Source organism: Equus quagga, chromosome 7 (assembly GCF_021613505.1).
Source record: "Equus quagga isolate Etosha38 chromosome 7, UCLA_HA_Equagga_1.0, whole genome shotgun sequence".
NCBI lineage: Eukaryota > Metazoa > Chordata > Mammalia > Perissodactyla > Equidae > Equus > Equus quagga.
The window spans coordinates 41,236,583-41,249,968 of record NC_060273.1 but is presented as its reverse complement, the minus strand read 5'-3'; the positions used below and the strand labels follow the sequence as shown (position 1 = coordinate 41,249,968).

The 13,386-nt window shown below is 59.2% G+C and overlaps 1 protein-coding gene across 3 annotated transcripts in view; it reads right to left on the bottom strand.

Moving 5' to 3' along the window:
- Nucleotides 1-272: 272 nt before the first annotated feature.
- ADAP1 (ArfGAP with dual PH domains 1) overlaps nt 273-13,386 on the bottom strand; it is a 62,705-nt gene continuing 49,591 nt past the window's right edge. Inside the window, exons 5-11 of one of the 3 annotated variants that reach the window (XM_046666271.1) lie at nt 12,525-12,637; nt 11,401-11,547; nt 2,764-2,847; nt 2,512-2,574; nt 1,764-1,835; nt 1,345-1,573; nt 273-1,262 (exon numbers count right to left, since the gene is read on the bottom strand). In XM_046666271.1, the coding sequence (XP_046522227.1) occupies nt 1,234-1,262; nt 1,345-1,573; nt 1,764-1,835; nt 2,512-2,574; nt 2,764-2,847; nt 11,401-11,547; nt 12,525-12,637 (737 nt within the window). In that variant the 3' untranslated portion in view covers nt 273-1,233. Of the gene's footprint in view, nt 1,263-1,344; nt 1,574-1,763; nt 1,836-2,511; nt 2,848-11,400; nt 11,548-12,524; nt 12,638-13,386 lie in introns of those variants that run through there. The other 2 variants (XM_046666270.1, XR_006889352.1) reach the window with 2 other exon arrangements.

The following is a 13,386-nucleotide window of genomic DNA, read 5'->3' as shown; positions in this document are numbered from 1 at the left end:
CGCGCCGCCTGAGCAGCCGGGTCTACGCGGGGCCTGGGCTGGTGGGCGGGGCGCTCAGGCGCAGAGCGAGACGGGGGCTCAGAGCACGAAGGACGGCCCCCAGGCCCACCTGCCCTGGGCTGTTCTGGGGCGCTGGGAGTCGGCCATGAGCCCAGGCAGAGGCCCGCGGGTGCCCTGCTCCTGGGGGTGCCCCTCCTCCCGGCGTGGACCTGAGGCCAGGCGGCAGGTCCTCCCGGGGACCTGAGCCCCCTCCCCAGCCGCGGACACACAAATGAGGCCACGCCAGAGCCCACTTTATTCCAGGATGTGACACAAGGTGGGGAGCAGAATGCCCCGCCTTGGGGACCCTCTCCCAGTCCCCTCGAGGGCTGGTCCAGGGCTTCCCTGCAGCGGACACATCTCAGCCGAGCAGGACGGGAGAGCTGGGGCTGCCCGGGTCCCCCGCAGTGACACACTGCAGCCTCCTAGGGAGACCACACCCCGTGCACCGTCCCCACCCCCCAGCCGTTCTCACAGATGCCCGCCCACAGTGGACAGAGCCAGGCCACCTGGGGAGGGGGCTCGGTGGCTGCACCTACTGGCCAGCCCACAGCACGCTGGAGGCCGGTGGGGGTGAGTGGGGCCCAGGCCTCTACTGGCCTCATGGCAGCTCAGGCCCCCACCCTCCAAGGGTTCAAAGGCCTCAAGGTCAGGCTAGTAGGGTGGGTGGCTGGTCAGCGCCAAGCCGGGCACTCGAGGTGCTCCCCCTCCCGTCTCCCTCCTGTCTCCCCCCGACCCAGGCAGGTGCCCCAGCGCCCCACGACTGACACACAGCAGATGCTCAATAAATAATACGTGTTGGGGGGCCGGGGGACGTGGGCAGGATGGCAGTGGGCGGGGAGGCATGCAGGCTGGCCCTCTGTCCCCAGGCCCAGCCTCCTGTCGGGGCGAGTCCTCCTGGGGGCAGGGCCGGGCCTCAGGGAGGGAGGGTCCGTGGGGAGGGGAGTGGGAGGGGGTGTCACAGATGGGGGCAGCAGCATGATGGGGTCAGAGGTCAGGCCGGGCAGCCCACTGTGAGCTTCCAGAGAAACAAGTCCCGGTGGCTGAAGCTCAGGCCCCGCGGCCGCATCTGGGCTGCCCCTCGGGGTGGGGCAGGGGCTGGCCCGCGCCCTCCGTCCACAGCCCCGCATCCGGCCGCCGCCTCGCCGGCCGCGTCTAGTGAGTCCAGTCCCTCGGCCACCAGGACGGTCTCCGCTAGGGTTTATGCTTGAAGTGCGCTTCCACTGCAAAAGGGACAGGCGTCCAGCCGGTCAGGGCCACACGGGGTGCGGGCACAGTCCCCAGGCCGCCCCGCCCGGCCCTCACCTGCGTACTCCTGGGGCAGCATGGGCCTGTCCACGACCTTGCGGAAGGCCTCCACCCACGCCCGCTGCTCCGACTCCGTCTCGCAGGCCAGCAGGAACTTGCGCTCCGGCGTGACGATGGTGATGCCGTGCGGCCAGTGGTGGCCCTGGGTGGACGGCGGGAGCCCGTCCAGCACCGTGTAGCCGCTCTCCTTGCTGCCGATGAAGACCTCCCCTCGGGCGAAGGCGTCCTGCCGGCGGGGCCAGGCTGAGCGGCTGGTCCCAGGCCCCCGGCCGGCCCACCTCATGCAAGGGGGCAGCCAGGGCTGTGCCTCCTCTCTGCGCCCAGCTTTGCCTGGGCCCCCAGATCCAGGGTGATGAGGGGAGTAGGAGCCCGTCCCCCCGAGGCCTGGCTGACCCACGGCCCCGGCCCTTCCTTACCAGGGGGTCCTTGAAGTACATGAGCCTGCGGTCATCCATGGTGAACCAGCGCTTCCGGAAGCCTTCTGTTTGCTGTGCGTCAGAGCGTGCAGTGACTGGCTGGTCGGCCCGAGGCAGGCCCCTGTCCCCAGCTGACCACAGCTCCCCACCAGGAGGCCAGGGCCGGATGTTCACCCACCCACCCGTCCACTCTTTGCTGCCTCCTGCAGGCCATGCTGCATTCTGCTGTGGCCCTCCCACCCTGGCTGCACACAGGGCCTTTGCACGTGCTGTCCCTCCCTCTGCACAGCTCCTCCTCACTGGGCTGACCCCCAGACCTCCCTGTGGGCCTCAGGTAGAGTCCGGGCGTGGGTGACAGGCTGCTCTGCACCACACTGCCCCAAAGCACCCCCATCTGGCCTGCGAGGCCACCCGGGACCTGGGATCGGAGTCACCTGTGTCTGCCCCCTACCCCAGCCCATGGCAGGGAAGGGCGGAGCTGACTCCACAGGGCACAGTGGGGGCGCCTGGCCCAAGTAGGGGACAGGTATGTGACAGGGGCGAGGCAGGGCTGGGGCCTGACCCAGAGCCCCACCGTCCGGGCCAGTGGGGCCCCTTTCTTACAAAACATTTCCGGGCCAGGCGATCCACGCCAAGATGACCCCCCGAAACAGGCAGCCGCGCCGCGCGTGGGAGGGTCGCTGGCACTCCCGGCCTCCCGCCGCCCCCAGGGGCCCGAGGTTCGGAGCCCGGCAGCGGGCCCACCCACCTTGGGCCCGGTCTTCTCCATGTAGCCCTCCTTCAGGTAGTTCCTGGAGAGCTTCGGCACCAGCTGCGGCAGAGAGCGGCTCAGCCCGGCCCCGCGGCCCCGGGCCCCGTCGAGCAGGGTCCCTGTGGTCACCTCCCGGGGCCTCGGCGGGCAGGGCAGGGCACTCTGCGGCCCAGGCGGGCCCTTGGTCAGCCCCCGACACCACCCCCCGCTAGGAAGCACGACCCCCAGGGGAACAGCCGCGCCACTCACGTCTGCGTCGCTGGCGCCCGGGAAGGCCACCTGCAGGTAGTGGAAGCGGGCGGCTCGGAGCGCGTTGAACCAGTCCACCATCTCCTGCGGGCAGAGGCGGTGTGGGCCGCGGCCAGGGCGGGCGGCCCCGGAGCCCTGCCCCCTCGGCCCCTCCTCCGGGCGCCGGGGTCGAGGACGGGCTGCCCCCACTCAGGCCGGGCCGCCGCGCGGGGCACCGTGCAGGGGGGAGGCCCGCGGGGGAGGGCGGTCCACGCGGGCGCCAACCACGCACCAGAGCGTCTGGTGTGGCCCGGCGCGGGGTCGGGCAGGCCGCTCGGGAGGGGCGGGCACAGCGGGCGGGGCCGGGCGGCCCTTCCTGCTCTCAGACGGCCGCTCAACGCCCCGCTGCTCCGAACCGCCCCAGCCACCCAGAGTGCGCCCCGCTGCTCCCCGCCGCCCCCCCCCCCGCCCCCCCCCCCCCCCCAGGCCCCCCCCACCCCCGGCCCCCCCCCCTCAGGCCCGCCCAGCCCCCCGCCCACCTCAGGCCCCGCCCCTCAGGTCCTCCCAGACCCCGCCCACCTCAGGCCCCACCCCTCAGGCCCTGCCCAGACTCCGCCCCCCACAGACCCCTCCACCACCGGACCCCTGAGGCCCCACCCCAGAGACCCCGCCCCTCAGGCCCTGCCAAGGCTCCACCCACCACAGGCCCTGCCTCCACTGGACCCCTGAGGCCCCGCCCACCACAGGGCCCGCCCTTCAGAGGCCCCGCCTCCACAAGCCCCACCCTGAGCCCCTTCACAGGCCATGCCCCTCGAGGCCCCGCCCCTCGAGACCCTGCCCCGCACAAGCCCCGCCCCCCATGGGCCAGCACAGGACCCCTGACCCAGCCCTGCAAATCCAGGCCGTGACCTCCACTCTGGACCCTGCCAGGAGCCTCAGCTCATCCCTGGTGCCCCCACCCCATTCCCGGCACCACTGAGTCTTCCGGTTCCTTCTCCCTCCCCTGGGGCAGAGCCACATCTAATGGGCGCAGCTGCATCCAAGCACCAGGCCAGGCACCAGGCTCTCAGGGGCAGGGAGGAGAGGGGCCGCTGTGCACATGGAAAGGCCCTGGGCTCCATCACCTGCCCCTTCCCTCCCTGGCCTGGTCTCCCCGAGGACAGCGGGGGCAGAGCTCCTGGAGAAAGCCGAGGCCAGCTCGCGCCTGAGCCAGGTTCCCTCCTAACACCTGTAAACGCTGCACCAGTAGCTGGGCTGCTTCAAGGCCTCCACCCGTGAGGTGGGCAGGGCCGCAGCAGACGCAGGTCTGCTGAGGACGGGAGACCCAAGCCAAGGGGGTGGCGGGGACGCAGCCCCCAAGGGCCGGCAGTGAGCTGCCCTCGGCCCCCTGGACGCGGGAGGGGCTGCGGGAGAGCTGGCTGACAGACGGCCCTCGCCCCGCAGAGGACGGAGCTCACTCTCTGCAGAGGGCATAGGAGGGTCTTGGCCCAGGAGACGGGGAGCCCCAGCGCGGGTGTGCACGTGGGGGCACCGCTCCAGACACGGGGAACTGTGTGACTACGCACACACCAAGGCCCGAGAGCCCCATCCCGCTCAGCCCCACAGTGCGGGGGGCAACCGCGTCTGCACGAGGCGGAGGAGTGCTCTCGGGAGAATCTGACAGCCCCCCAGGAGGGCTCACACGGAAGACAGGGAACAGAGCACGGGAACAGACAGGAAACAGCAACTCCAGAGAGACACGCTGCTCAGGGAGAAGCCGGCTTCAGAATTTGACAGGAACAATCAGGTTAGAAAACAGGAACAGTGCCCTTTGTGAAACGAACACTCCGAGAGCCAAAGGGAGCTCCGCGGAATTAAAACACCGCAAGCAGAAGTACAACTTCCAACAGAAGAGCTGGAAGACAAACTTGAAGCTTCCCAGAAAGTAGAGAGAAATAAAAGTGCGAACACAAGAGAGAACCAATCTGAGACAGCCGATGGCTGAATGATGAGTTCCAGAAAACAGGAGCAGAGAAAGTGGGGGAGGAAACTGTCAAATAATTGAAGGAAATACTCCTCGACCTCGTGGACGTGAATCCCTGGGTGGGGAGGAGTCACCGAGCTCCCGCACAGAAGAGGGAGACGGGGCCAGACGCGGGGAGGTCATCAGCAACTGTCCGGGGCCAAGGAGGCGGTGGGGCAGTGCCTTGAGGGTCACGACGGGACGTCAGGTCCAACTCAGAATTCTATGATGAGCCAAACTCTACATCACTCAGAGGGTAAAGCTGTCGGATGTGCAGGGTCTCTGGAAACTTGCTTCCCAGGCACTTTCTCAGAAAACCACTGAAGGACGTGCTCCACCAAGAGGAGGGAGGAAAGCGAGAAAGACTGGGGGCCCAGGGAGCAGAGCCAGCCCCACAGTGAGACGGGGCTGCAGGAGGGGCGCCTCCAGAGGGCTGAAGTCGGCTGCTGCCCGGGCGCCTGACCACATCCAGAGACCCAGACAATCCGCAGAGAGTGTGGGTGAGTTAGTGACGAGCACAAGCTCACTAGAGGGGAAAAAGCCGCCAGGTCTAGGGGAGAGAAAAGATCACGCAGGAAAGGAAAGTGATACGGTCTGCTCCACTGCTCAGCGTCACAACACCGCAAACGCTGAAGACATGGGGGCGAGACTGCAGTGTAAGTGTGACAGGCGGTGGGGAACAGGACACGGCCGTGCGCGTGAGGGGCGGGGGCAGGAGGGAGCTGAGCCTCGTCTTCCACAGTGGGCGGTCGTCAGTGTGGCCTCCGCAGAAGATCGGGCAGCAGCACATGCATGTTATTCCCACGCCTGGATGGAGAGCTGAAAAGGGGATTCTGGGAAGATGGCAGGGCAGGCAGCACCTGGAAACTGTCCCCCCACCTGGACACCGACGGCACCAGGGGTCTGTCTGAGGTACAGTCGCACACTGCGTCATGACATTTCAGTGAACGGCAGACGGCACACACACGATGGTCCCCAGGATGAGAACCACGTAGCCTGGGTGTGTGGAGGGCTGCGCCATCTGCATTTGCGTGAGTGCAGTCTGTGACGTTCGCACGATGACACCCTTCTCAGAACATGTGCCCATCGTTGCGTGACGTGTGACGGTAACTATTTTGAAACTCAAGTCTGTTGAAATCTTGCAACTTCCAGGGGAAGACTTGGACACAAACTGCGGTTAATTTTGGTCAGTTTTAGCTCTGAGCACAGCAGCAGCTCTCACGTCCTGCCCCTACCCACAGCAGGCAGCTGTGCCGTGTTCCTGCAGTGGCCTGCACACAGCTCGCAGGAGCCGGGGTGGGCAAGGAGGGCCCTGTCCTCCAAGTATCGGGGGCCTGCACTCTCATGACTGACTGCTGCTTCTGATCATGAGGGTGCAGACAAAGAGGGGGTGACCATTGCTGCCCCTGCCCCGCTTGGCAAGCCCCTCCCCCTCTGGCCGAAGTGACTTCCAGGGGATTGAAGGGCCAGCACCGTCTTCCTCTCACCTTCATTTTTTGCTCTTCCCTTTGGGACCAGACATTAAAGACTAGGACATTCACAAGCAACTGCACGTGGAGGAAAATTAGAAAGTGACCGTGCACGCCCAAAGGCCTAAGAAGACGTGAAGTTTACACCCGGCTCATCTTCAGCCTACACAGAGATGGCATACACAATCAAAAAACTAAAATAACAAAAGACAGCAAACCCTGGGGAGGGGGAGAATCTGATTCCAGAGTTACCAGATTACTAGATTCAAATGTCTATGCTCAACAACAAAAAAAACCCCGAAGGCACGCAAGAAAACAGGAAAGTATGGCCCATTCAAAAGAAAAAATAGGTCAACAGAATCTCCCTGAAAAGCCCTAATGGTAGATAGTGTTTAGAGAGACTTTAAAACACAGTTTTAAAGATGCTCAAAGAACAAAAGAAAGATGTAGAGAAACTCAAGAAAATGATGCATAAACAAGATGGAAGTATCAATAAAAAGAAAACCTAAAATGAAACCAAAAGGAAATTCTGGAGTTAGAAGACCAATAACTGAAATGAAACATTCACTAGAGGATGTCAAATCAGACTCGAGCAGGGAGAAGAAAGAACCAGTGAACTTGAAGACAAGGACAAGGAAACGACCAAGGTTGAGAAACAGACAGAAAAGACTGAGCAGAGCCTGAGGGACCCGCGGGACACCATCAAGAGGACCAGCACACGCACCACGGGGGTCCCAGAGGGAGGAGAGACAGAAACGGGCAGAAGAGAACACTTGAAGAAGTCTGGCTGAAAACTTCCCAAATCTTTTCAAAGACACGACTGTGAACATCCACGAAGCTCAAAGAACTCCAAGCAAGACGAACTCGGAGAAGCACACACTGAGACACATTACAGTCAAACTTTCAAAACACAAAGAGAGACTCTTGAAAGCAGCAGGAGGGAAGTGACTCACCACATAAAAGGGACTCGTAATGTGACGAGCAGATCTCTCGTCACAAACACTACAAGCAGAAGACAGCCAATATCGTCAAAGGACTCAAAGAAAGAAACTGTCAATCGAGAATCCTATATCCAGAAAAACGGTTCTTCAAAAGAGGGAGAAATCAAGACATTCCCAGATAAAGAAGAGCTGAGGGGGTGCGACCACTGGACCTGCCCTGCAAGAAGTGCTCACGGGCGTCCTGCAGGCGAGACAAACGGATGCTGGACAGCACCCTGAAGCCACAGGGAGAAATGCGGATCTCAGTAAAGGACAACACGTGGGCAAGGATAACGGCGAGTACTGTTGGAACAACAGCTTGGAACTGTACTTTTTGTTTTTTATGTAATTTAAGAGACTAATGCAGTTAAAAGAATTGTTTATCTTTTGGGGCACACGATCATAAAGATGTAATTCTGTGACGTCAACAACTGACACGAGTGGGATGGAGCTATAAAGGAGCACAGTGTCTCTGCGTTACTGATGTCAGCTGGTATAAACTCAAATCAGAATGTTACAACGTTAGGAAGTTAAATGTAATCCCCATGGTAACCACAAAGAAAATAGCTAAAGAATATACACAAAAGGTAATTAAAAATAAATTTAAACATTTCACTACACAAATCAACTAAACACAAAAGAAGGCAGGAAGGCAGGAAATGACACACAACAAAAGCTACAGGGCATAGAGAACACAAACAGAAGTCAGTCCCTTCTTATCAGTAATCATTTTAAATGTAAATGGATTAAACTCTCCCATCAAAAGACAGAGAGTGGCAGAATGGACAAAAACACGTGATTTAACGACATGCTGTCTGCAAGAGACACACTTAGATCCAAAGACACAGACAGGTTGAAGGTGAAAGGATGGAAACGATAGTCCGGGCCAACGGTGACCAGCAGAGAGCAGGAGTGGCCGTACGACTATCAGACAGAATGCATTTTAAGTCAAAAACATTACAAGAGACAAAGACGTTATCTGTCAATCAAAGCCTCGATGTAGAAAGAAGACAAAACAATTATAAACGTTTATGCACCTAATGACAGACCATCAAAATGTACGAAGCAAAACCTGACAGAACTGGAGAGAGAAATAGACAGTTTTGCAATAATATTTGGAGATTTCCACACCCCACTCACAGGGATGGGCAGAACAACCAGAGAGAAGAGAGGTGAGGAGACACAGGGCGTAACACAGCGGACCAACTAGATCTAACGGCACAGAGCCCGTGACTCAGCAGACACATTCTTCTCAAGCGCACAGGGGGCGTTTTCCAGGACACACCGTATATTAGGCCAGAAATTAAGTCTCAGTGGGTTTTAAAAAATAGGTTTCATACAAAGCATCTTCTCTGACCACAACAAGATGAAATGAGAAATCAGTAACATACAGAAAACTGGAAAATTCACAAAATTGTGAAAGGCAAACAACCAACAGATCAGAGAAGAAGTCACAAGGGAAATCAGGAAATACTCAGAGAAGAAGAAGAATGAAAACACAACATAACAAAACTTACAAGATGCAGCAAAAGCAGTACTAAGGGGGAAATTTATAGCTACAAATGCTTACGTTAAAAAACAAGAAAGCTCTCAGATCAACAGCCTAACTTTACAACTTAAGGAACCAGAAAAAGAAGAACAAACTAAACCCAAAGCAAGAGGAAAGGGGAAAAAATAGAGATAAATGAAATAGAGAATGGAAAAACAGGAGAGAAAATAAATGAAGCCAAAAGTTGGTTCTTCAACAAAATTGACAAACCTTTAGCAAGATGGACAAAGAAAAAGAGAAAACTCAGATTACTAAGATCAGAAGTGAAAGTGGGGACATTACTACCAATTTTACAGAAATAAAAAGGATTGTAAGAGAGTACTAGGAATGATTTACACTGAATAATTGGATAGCCTGGATGAAATACAAATTCCTAGAAACTCAAAATCCACCAAGACTAAATCAGGCACACAGACACTCTGAGTAGACCTCTAACAACCAAGGAGACTGAACAAGTGATGGAAAACCTCCCAGCACAGAAAAGCCCTGTGTCCCGTGGCTGCCCTGGGGAATCCCACCAAACGATTAAAGAACCGCCATCAATCCTCCTCACACTTCTCCACAAACCTGAAGAGGACGGGACACTTCCTAACCCATCCTACGAGGCCAGCATGACCCTGACACCAAGGCCAGACAAAGACGCCACAAGAAAAGAAAACTGCAGACCAATATCCCTGACGATCATTGATGCAAAATCCTCCAGAAAATACCAGCAAACTGAATTCAGCAGCGTATGAGGATTACGCCCCATGACCAAGTGGGATTTATTCCTGGAATGCAAGGACGGCTCAACATGTGAAAGCCAATCAGCATAATACCCCACGTTAACAGAATGAAGGGGAAAAAACACACGATCATCTCAACTGATGCTCAAGAAGCATCTGAAAAAATTCATATGCAATCTAAAGGGAACTCAAATAGACAAAACAACCCTAAAAAGGAAGAATACAACTGCAGGAATCTCACTTTTGATTTCAAAACTTATTACAAAGCCACAGTAATGAAAACAGTGTGGTCCTGGCAATAAAGACAGACACGCAGACCAACGGAATAGGGTCCAGAAATGAGTCGTCACGTACACGATCAAACGGTTTTTGACGAGACCATTCTATGGGGAAAGGACAGACTTTTCAGCAAACGGTGCTGGGAAACCTGGACACCCACACGCAAAGAACGAAGCTGGACCCTCACCTAACACCACGTACAAAAATTAACTCACAAGGGATCAATGACCTAAATGAAGACCTAAAACGATAAGACTCTTAGCAGAAAACGGGACAAAAGCTTCACGACTTTGTGTTTGGAAATGATTTCTTGGATACGACACCAAAGGCACAGGCAACAAAAGAAAAAACAGACAAATTGGGCTTCATGAAAATTTAAAAATTGTATGCATTGAGAGACTATCCACAGGGTAAAACAACAATCCACAGAATGGGAGAAAACATCTGACTAGAGATAAATATCCAGAATATACAGAGAACTCCTCAAATTCAACAAAAAAAACAAACAACCTGATTAAAAAATGGGCAAAGGACTTGAACAGACACTTCCCCAAAGAAGACATACGAATGGCCAACAAGCACATGAACAGATGCTCAGCATCACTAATCACCAGGGAAACGCAGATCCAAATCAAAAGGAGACACCACCGCACGCTCATTAGGCGGCTAAACTGAAAAAAGCAGAAACTCGTGTCAGAGGGCAAAGCGGAGCCCAGGCGCACAGCTGGCGGGAACGTGAGATGGGGCAGCTGCTGTGGACAACAGTCTGGGGGCTCCTCAAAACACCGAAAGTAGAAGCACCATACGACCCGGCAATTCCACTCCCGGCTGTAGACCCAAAGAACTGAAGCGGGGTGTTGAACCAGATATTCACACACCCACGTTCACAGCAGCATGACAAGAGGCAGAAGCGACACGTGTCCACCGAGGGATGATGGACAGAGAACGTGGCCCACCCACACAGGGGAGCACCACTCAGCCTTGAAAAGGAGGGAGACCCCGACACCTGCTCCCCCGTGGATGGACCTCCCATACACGACACTCAGTGAAACGAGTGAGTCACTCAAGGACACACTGTGCGATCCCACTTGCATGAGGTCCCTGAGTCGTCACGTTCACAGACAGAAAGGAGACGGAGGGGCCAGGGCTGGGGACGGGGAGGGGCGCGAGTGTTCAGTGGGGACCGAGTTTCTCTGGCGAGAGGGAACGTCCTGGAGGTGATGGTGTGACGGCTGCACGACAGCGTGAGCGTGCTCAGCGCCCCAACTGTGCACTGGAAACGGTCGAGCCGGGAACTGCCGTGTTACGGGTATTTCGACACCACAAACAAGGGAAGAACAGGGTTGACGGCCGCTGCTCTGGGGACCAGCCCAGGCGCTCTCGCTGTCGAACCACGTGCACACACGCTCGCGACGAAGGCCGAAGGGGCAGAGCGGGCACTGCCGACCAGAGCACGGACGTGGGGTTTGCTCAGGGCCCTGCCGCGCCCTCCGGAGACGCTGGTGGGAGGGAGGGGGCCGCCAGGGCGGGACGTGCAGGCTGGCACAGCCACCACCTCCTCGCGTGGCTCTGGGCCCCTCCAGCCCCCAACTCCCGCCCTGGGTGGGTAGCGAGCTCTGCCCCACCCCACCCCCCAGCCAGCCCACGCACCCACCTTCCCATCCTCGTGGTAGACGAAGATGTTGCGGGTGCTGTTGTCCTTCAGGTAGGTGACCTGCAGGCCGTGGGGGTGGCCGATCTTGGCTGGCTGGAAGGTGGCATTCAGATGCTCGATCTTCATGACGGCCTTGGGCTCCTTGGCCTGGGAAGCAAGGCCAGGCCTCAGCGCCAGGTGGGCAGGGAGCCCCAAGCTCCAGGGGGCAGGCAGGGCGGGCTCTGCCGATGCTGGCCGCAGATCTCCTGTGCTGTGTGGCTTTGCGTGAGCTACTTACCCTCTCTGGGCCAGGCTTCCTGGTCTGTCACTCTAAGGTAACAGCATCCCCCTCCCAGGGGATGGCAAAGGCTGGCGCTCACCTCTAGGTAGACCCCTCCTCTGGCCCTTGGGCACACAGCTGCTCTGTCTGGTCTGCCCCCACCCAACGCCAGGCCCTCCCTGTCCTGTCCTGTCAGCCTGGCATCTCTCTTCTCCTTGCACAGGGGGCTGGCTGGCTGTGGGGTCAAGGGCCAGAAGCTGCCCGTGGTTTCTGTCCCACAGGGGGATGTTCCCACCTGGAGCTGGTGGGGCCGGGCTCGGCCAGCTGCAGGGCCTTCCAGACCCCCGCCCCTCCCCACAGCTGCCTGGGGGTTCCAGGGTCACTGCAACATGTGCTTGCTGGGTGGGGTGACCTCAGCCAGCCCCCTCTGTCCTTCTCAAGCCTGGGGAGTGCCCACTGAGGAAGGGCTGGCCATCTCTGTGCCCCCAGCATCGCCCAACCCAGGCCTGGCCCTGGGGAGTGACTGTGAGCAAGGGGCGGATGGGGATGTCCCAAGGGAGTGACATGTCCTCACAAGGGGTGGGTGACAGGTCCTCGTGGCGGGGTAGTATGTCCCCACATGGGGTGACGTGTTCTCATGGTGGGTGGCGTGTCCCATGGAGGGTGGCATGTCCCCATGGGGTGAACAGTGTGTCCCCATGGGGGTGGCATGTCCCCATGGGGGGGTGGCATGTGCCTGTGGGACCAGCATGGCTCCCGGGATGCATGTGGGTAGCTGAGGAGGTGGTGCGGCTGTCCTGGAGGGGAGGCCAGGACACTACCCGACGACAGCACCTGCTACCGCCTGCCCCCGAGCCCGGCTCACGTCGTTCCTGTTGAAATACTTCAGGGCTCCCTCTCGTTCCGTCAGCACAAACTTCCGGCTTAGAAACTGCCCGTTGTCCCGGCCACGCTTCCAGAGGAAGCCCTCTCGGTATCCTGGGGAGAAGGGGGCCGTGGGTCAGAGGGTCACAAGGGACGGGGCCAAGGCCGCCATCCTGACCACGCAGAGGGCATGGGCAGGGGACTCCGGCCAGCCGTCCTGCCCGTCCCCAGGGACGTCAGCCCCGGGGGGAGGCTGGGTGGGCGCGAGCTGGGTGGGCGCGAGCTGGGCAGATGCAGGGTGCCGGGAGCCTTGGCCGCTGCTGCCTCCCACGGGCTTCTCGTCTCTTCCCTGGTGTCCTCCTGGAGGTGGCAGCGCCGTGGGAAGGGAGCTTCGGCGTCAGTGGACCCAAGAGACCCCTGTGCGGGCCGGCGTCCGCCCCCTAGTCCCAGGAACCTGGGGACGTCACCTTATTCGGCACAACTGACTTGGCAGGTGAGGGAGGGGCTGGGCCGGGCCAGGGTCCTCGTGAGGGGGCAGTGGGAGACGGGGCCGCGGCAGCACAGGGCGCCGTGGCGGTGGTCAGAGTGCGGGGAGCGGCCGGCCCTGCTGCCCCCACTGGCCCGGCGGTGGGGGCTGGGCCCCGAGGAGCCGGGAGCCACAGGGTTGCTGGCACAGCAGGACCGGATCGCGGTGCCCTTCCCAGGCCCCCACGTCCCACTCGCTCTGCCTATCCGAGAGGAGCCGGGGGACACCAGGGCCTGGCTGGGTTTCACTGGACACCACCCTTTTTGGAGCTTCATGGGGCTGCCCCCACGTCAGTGGTTCGTCCGTTTTCCTCACCAACGGGACCCTGCGGACGCTG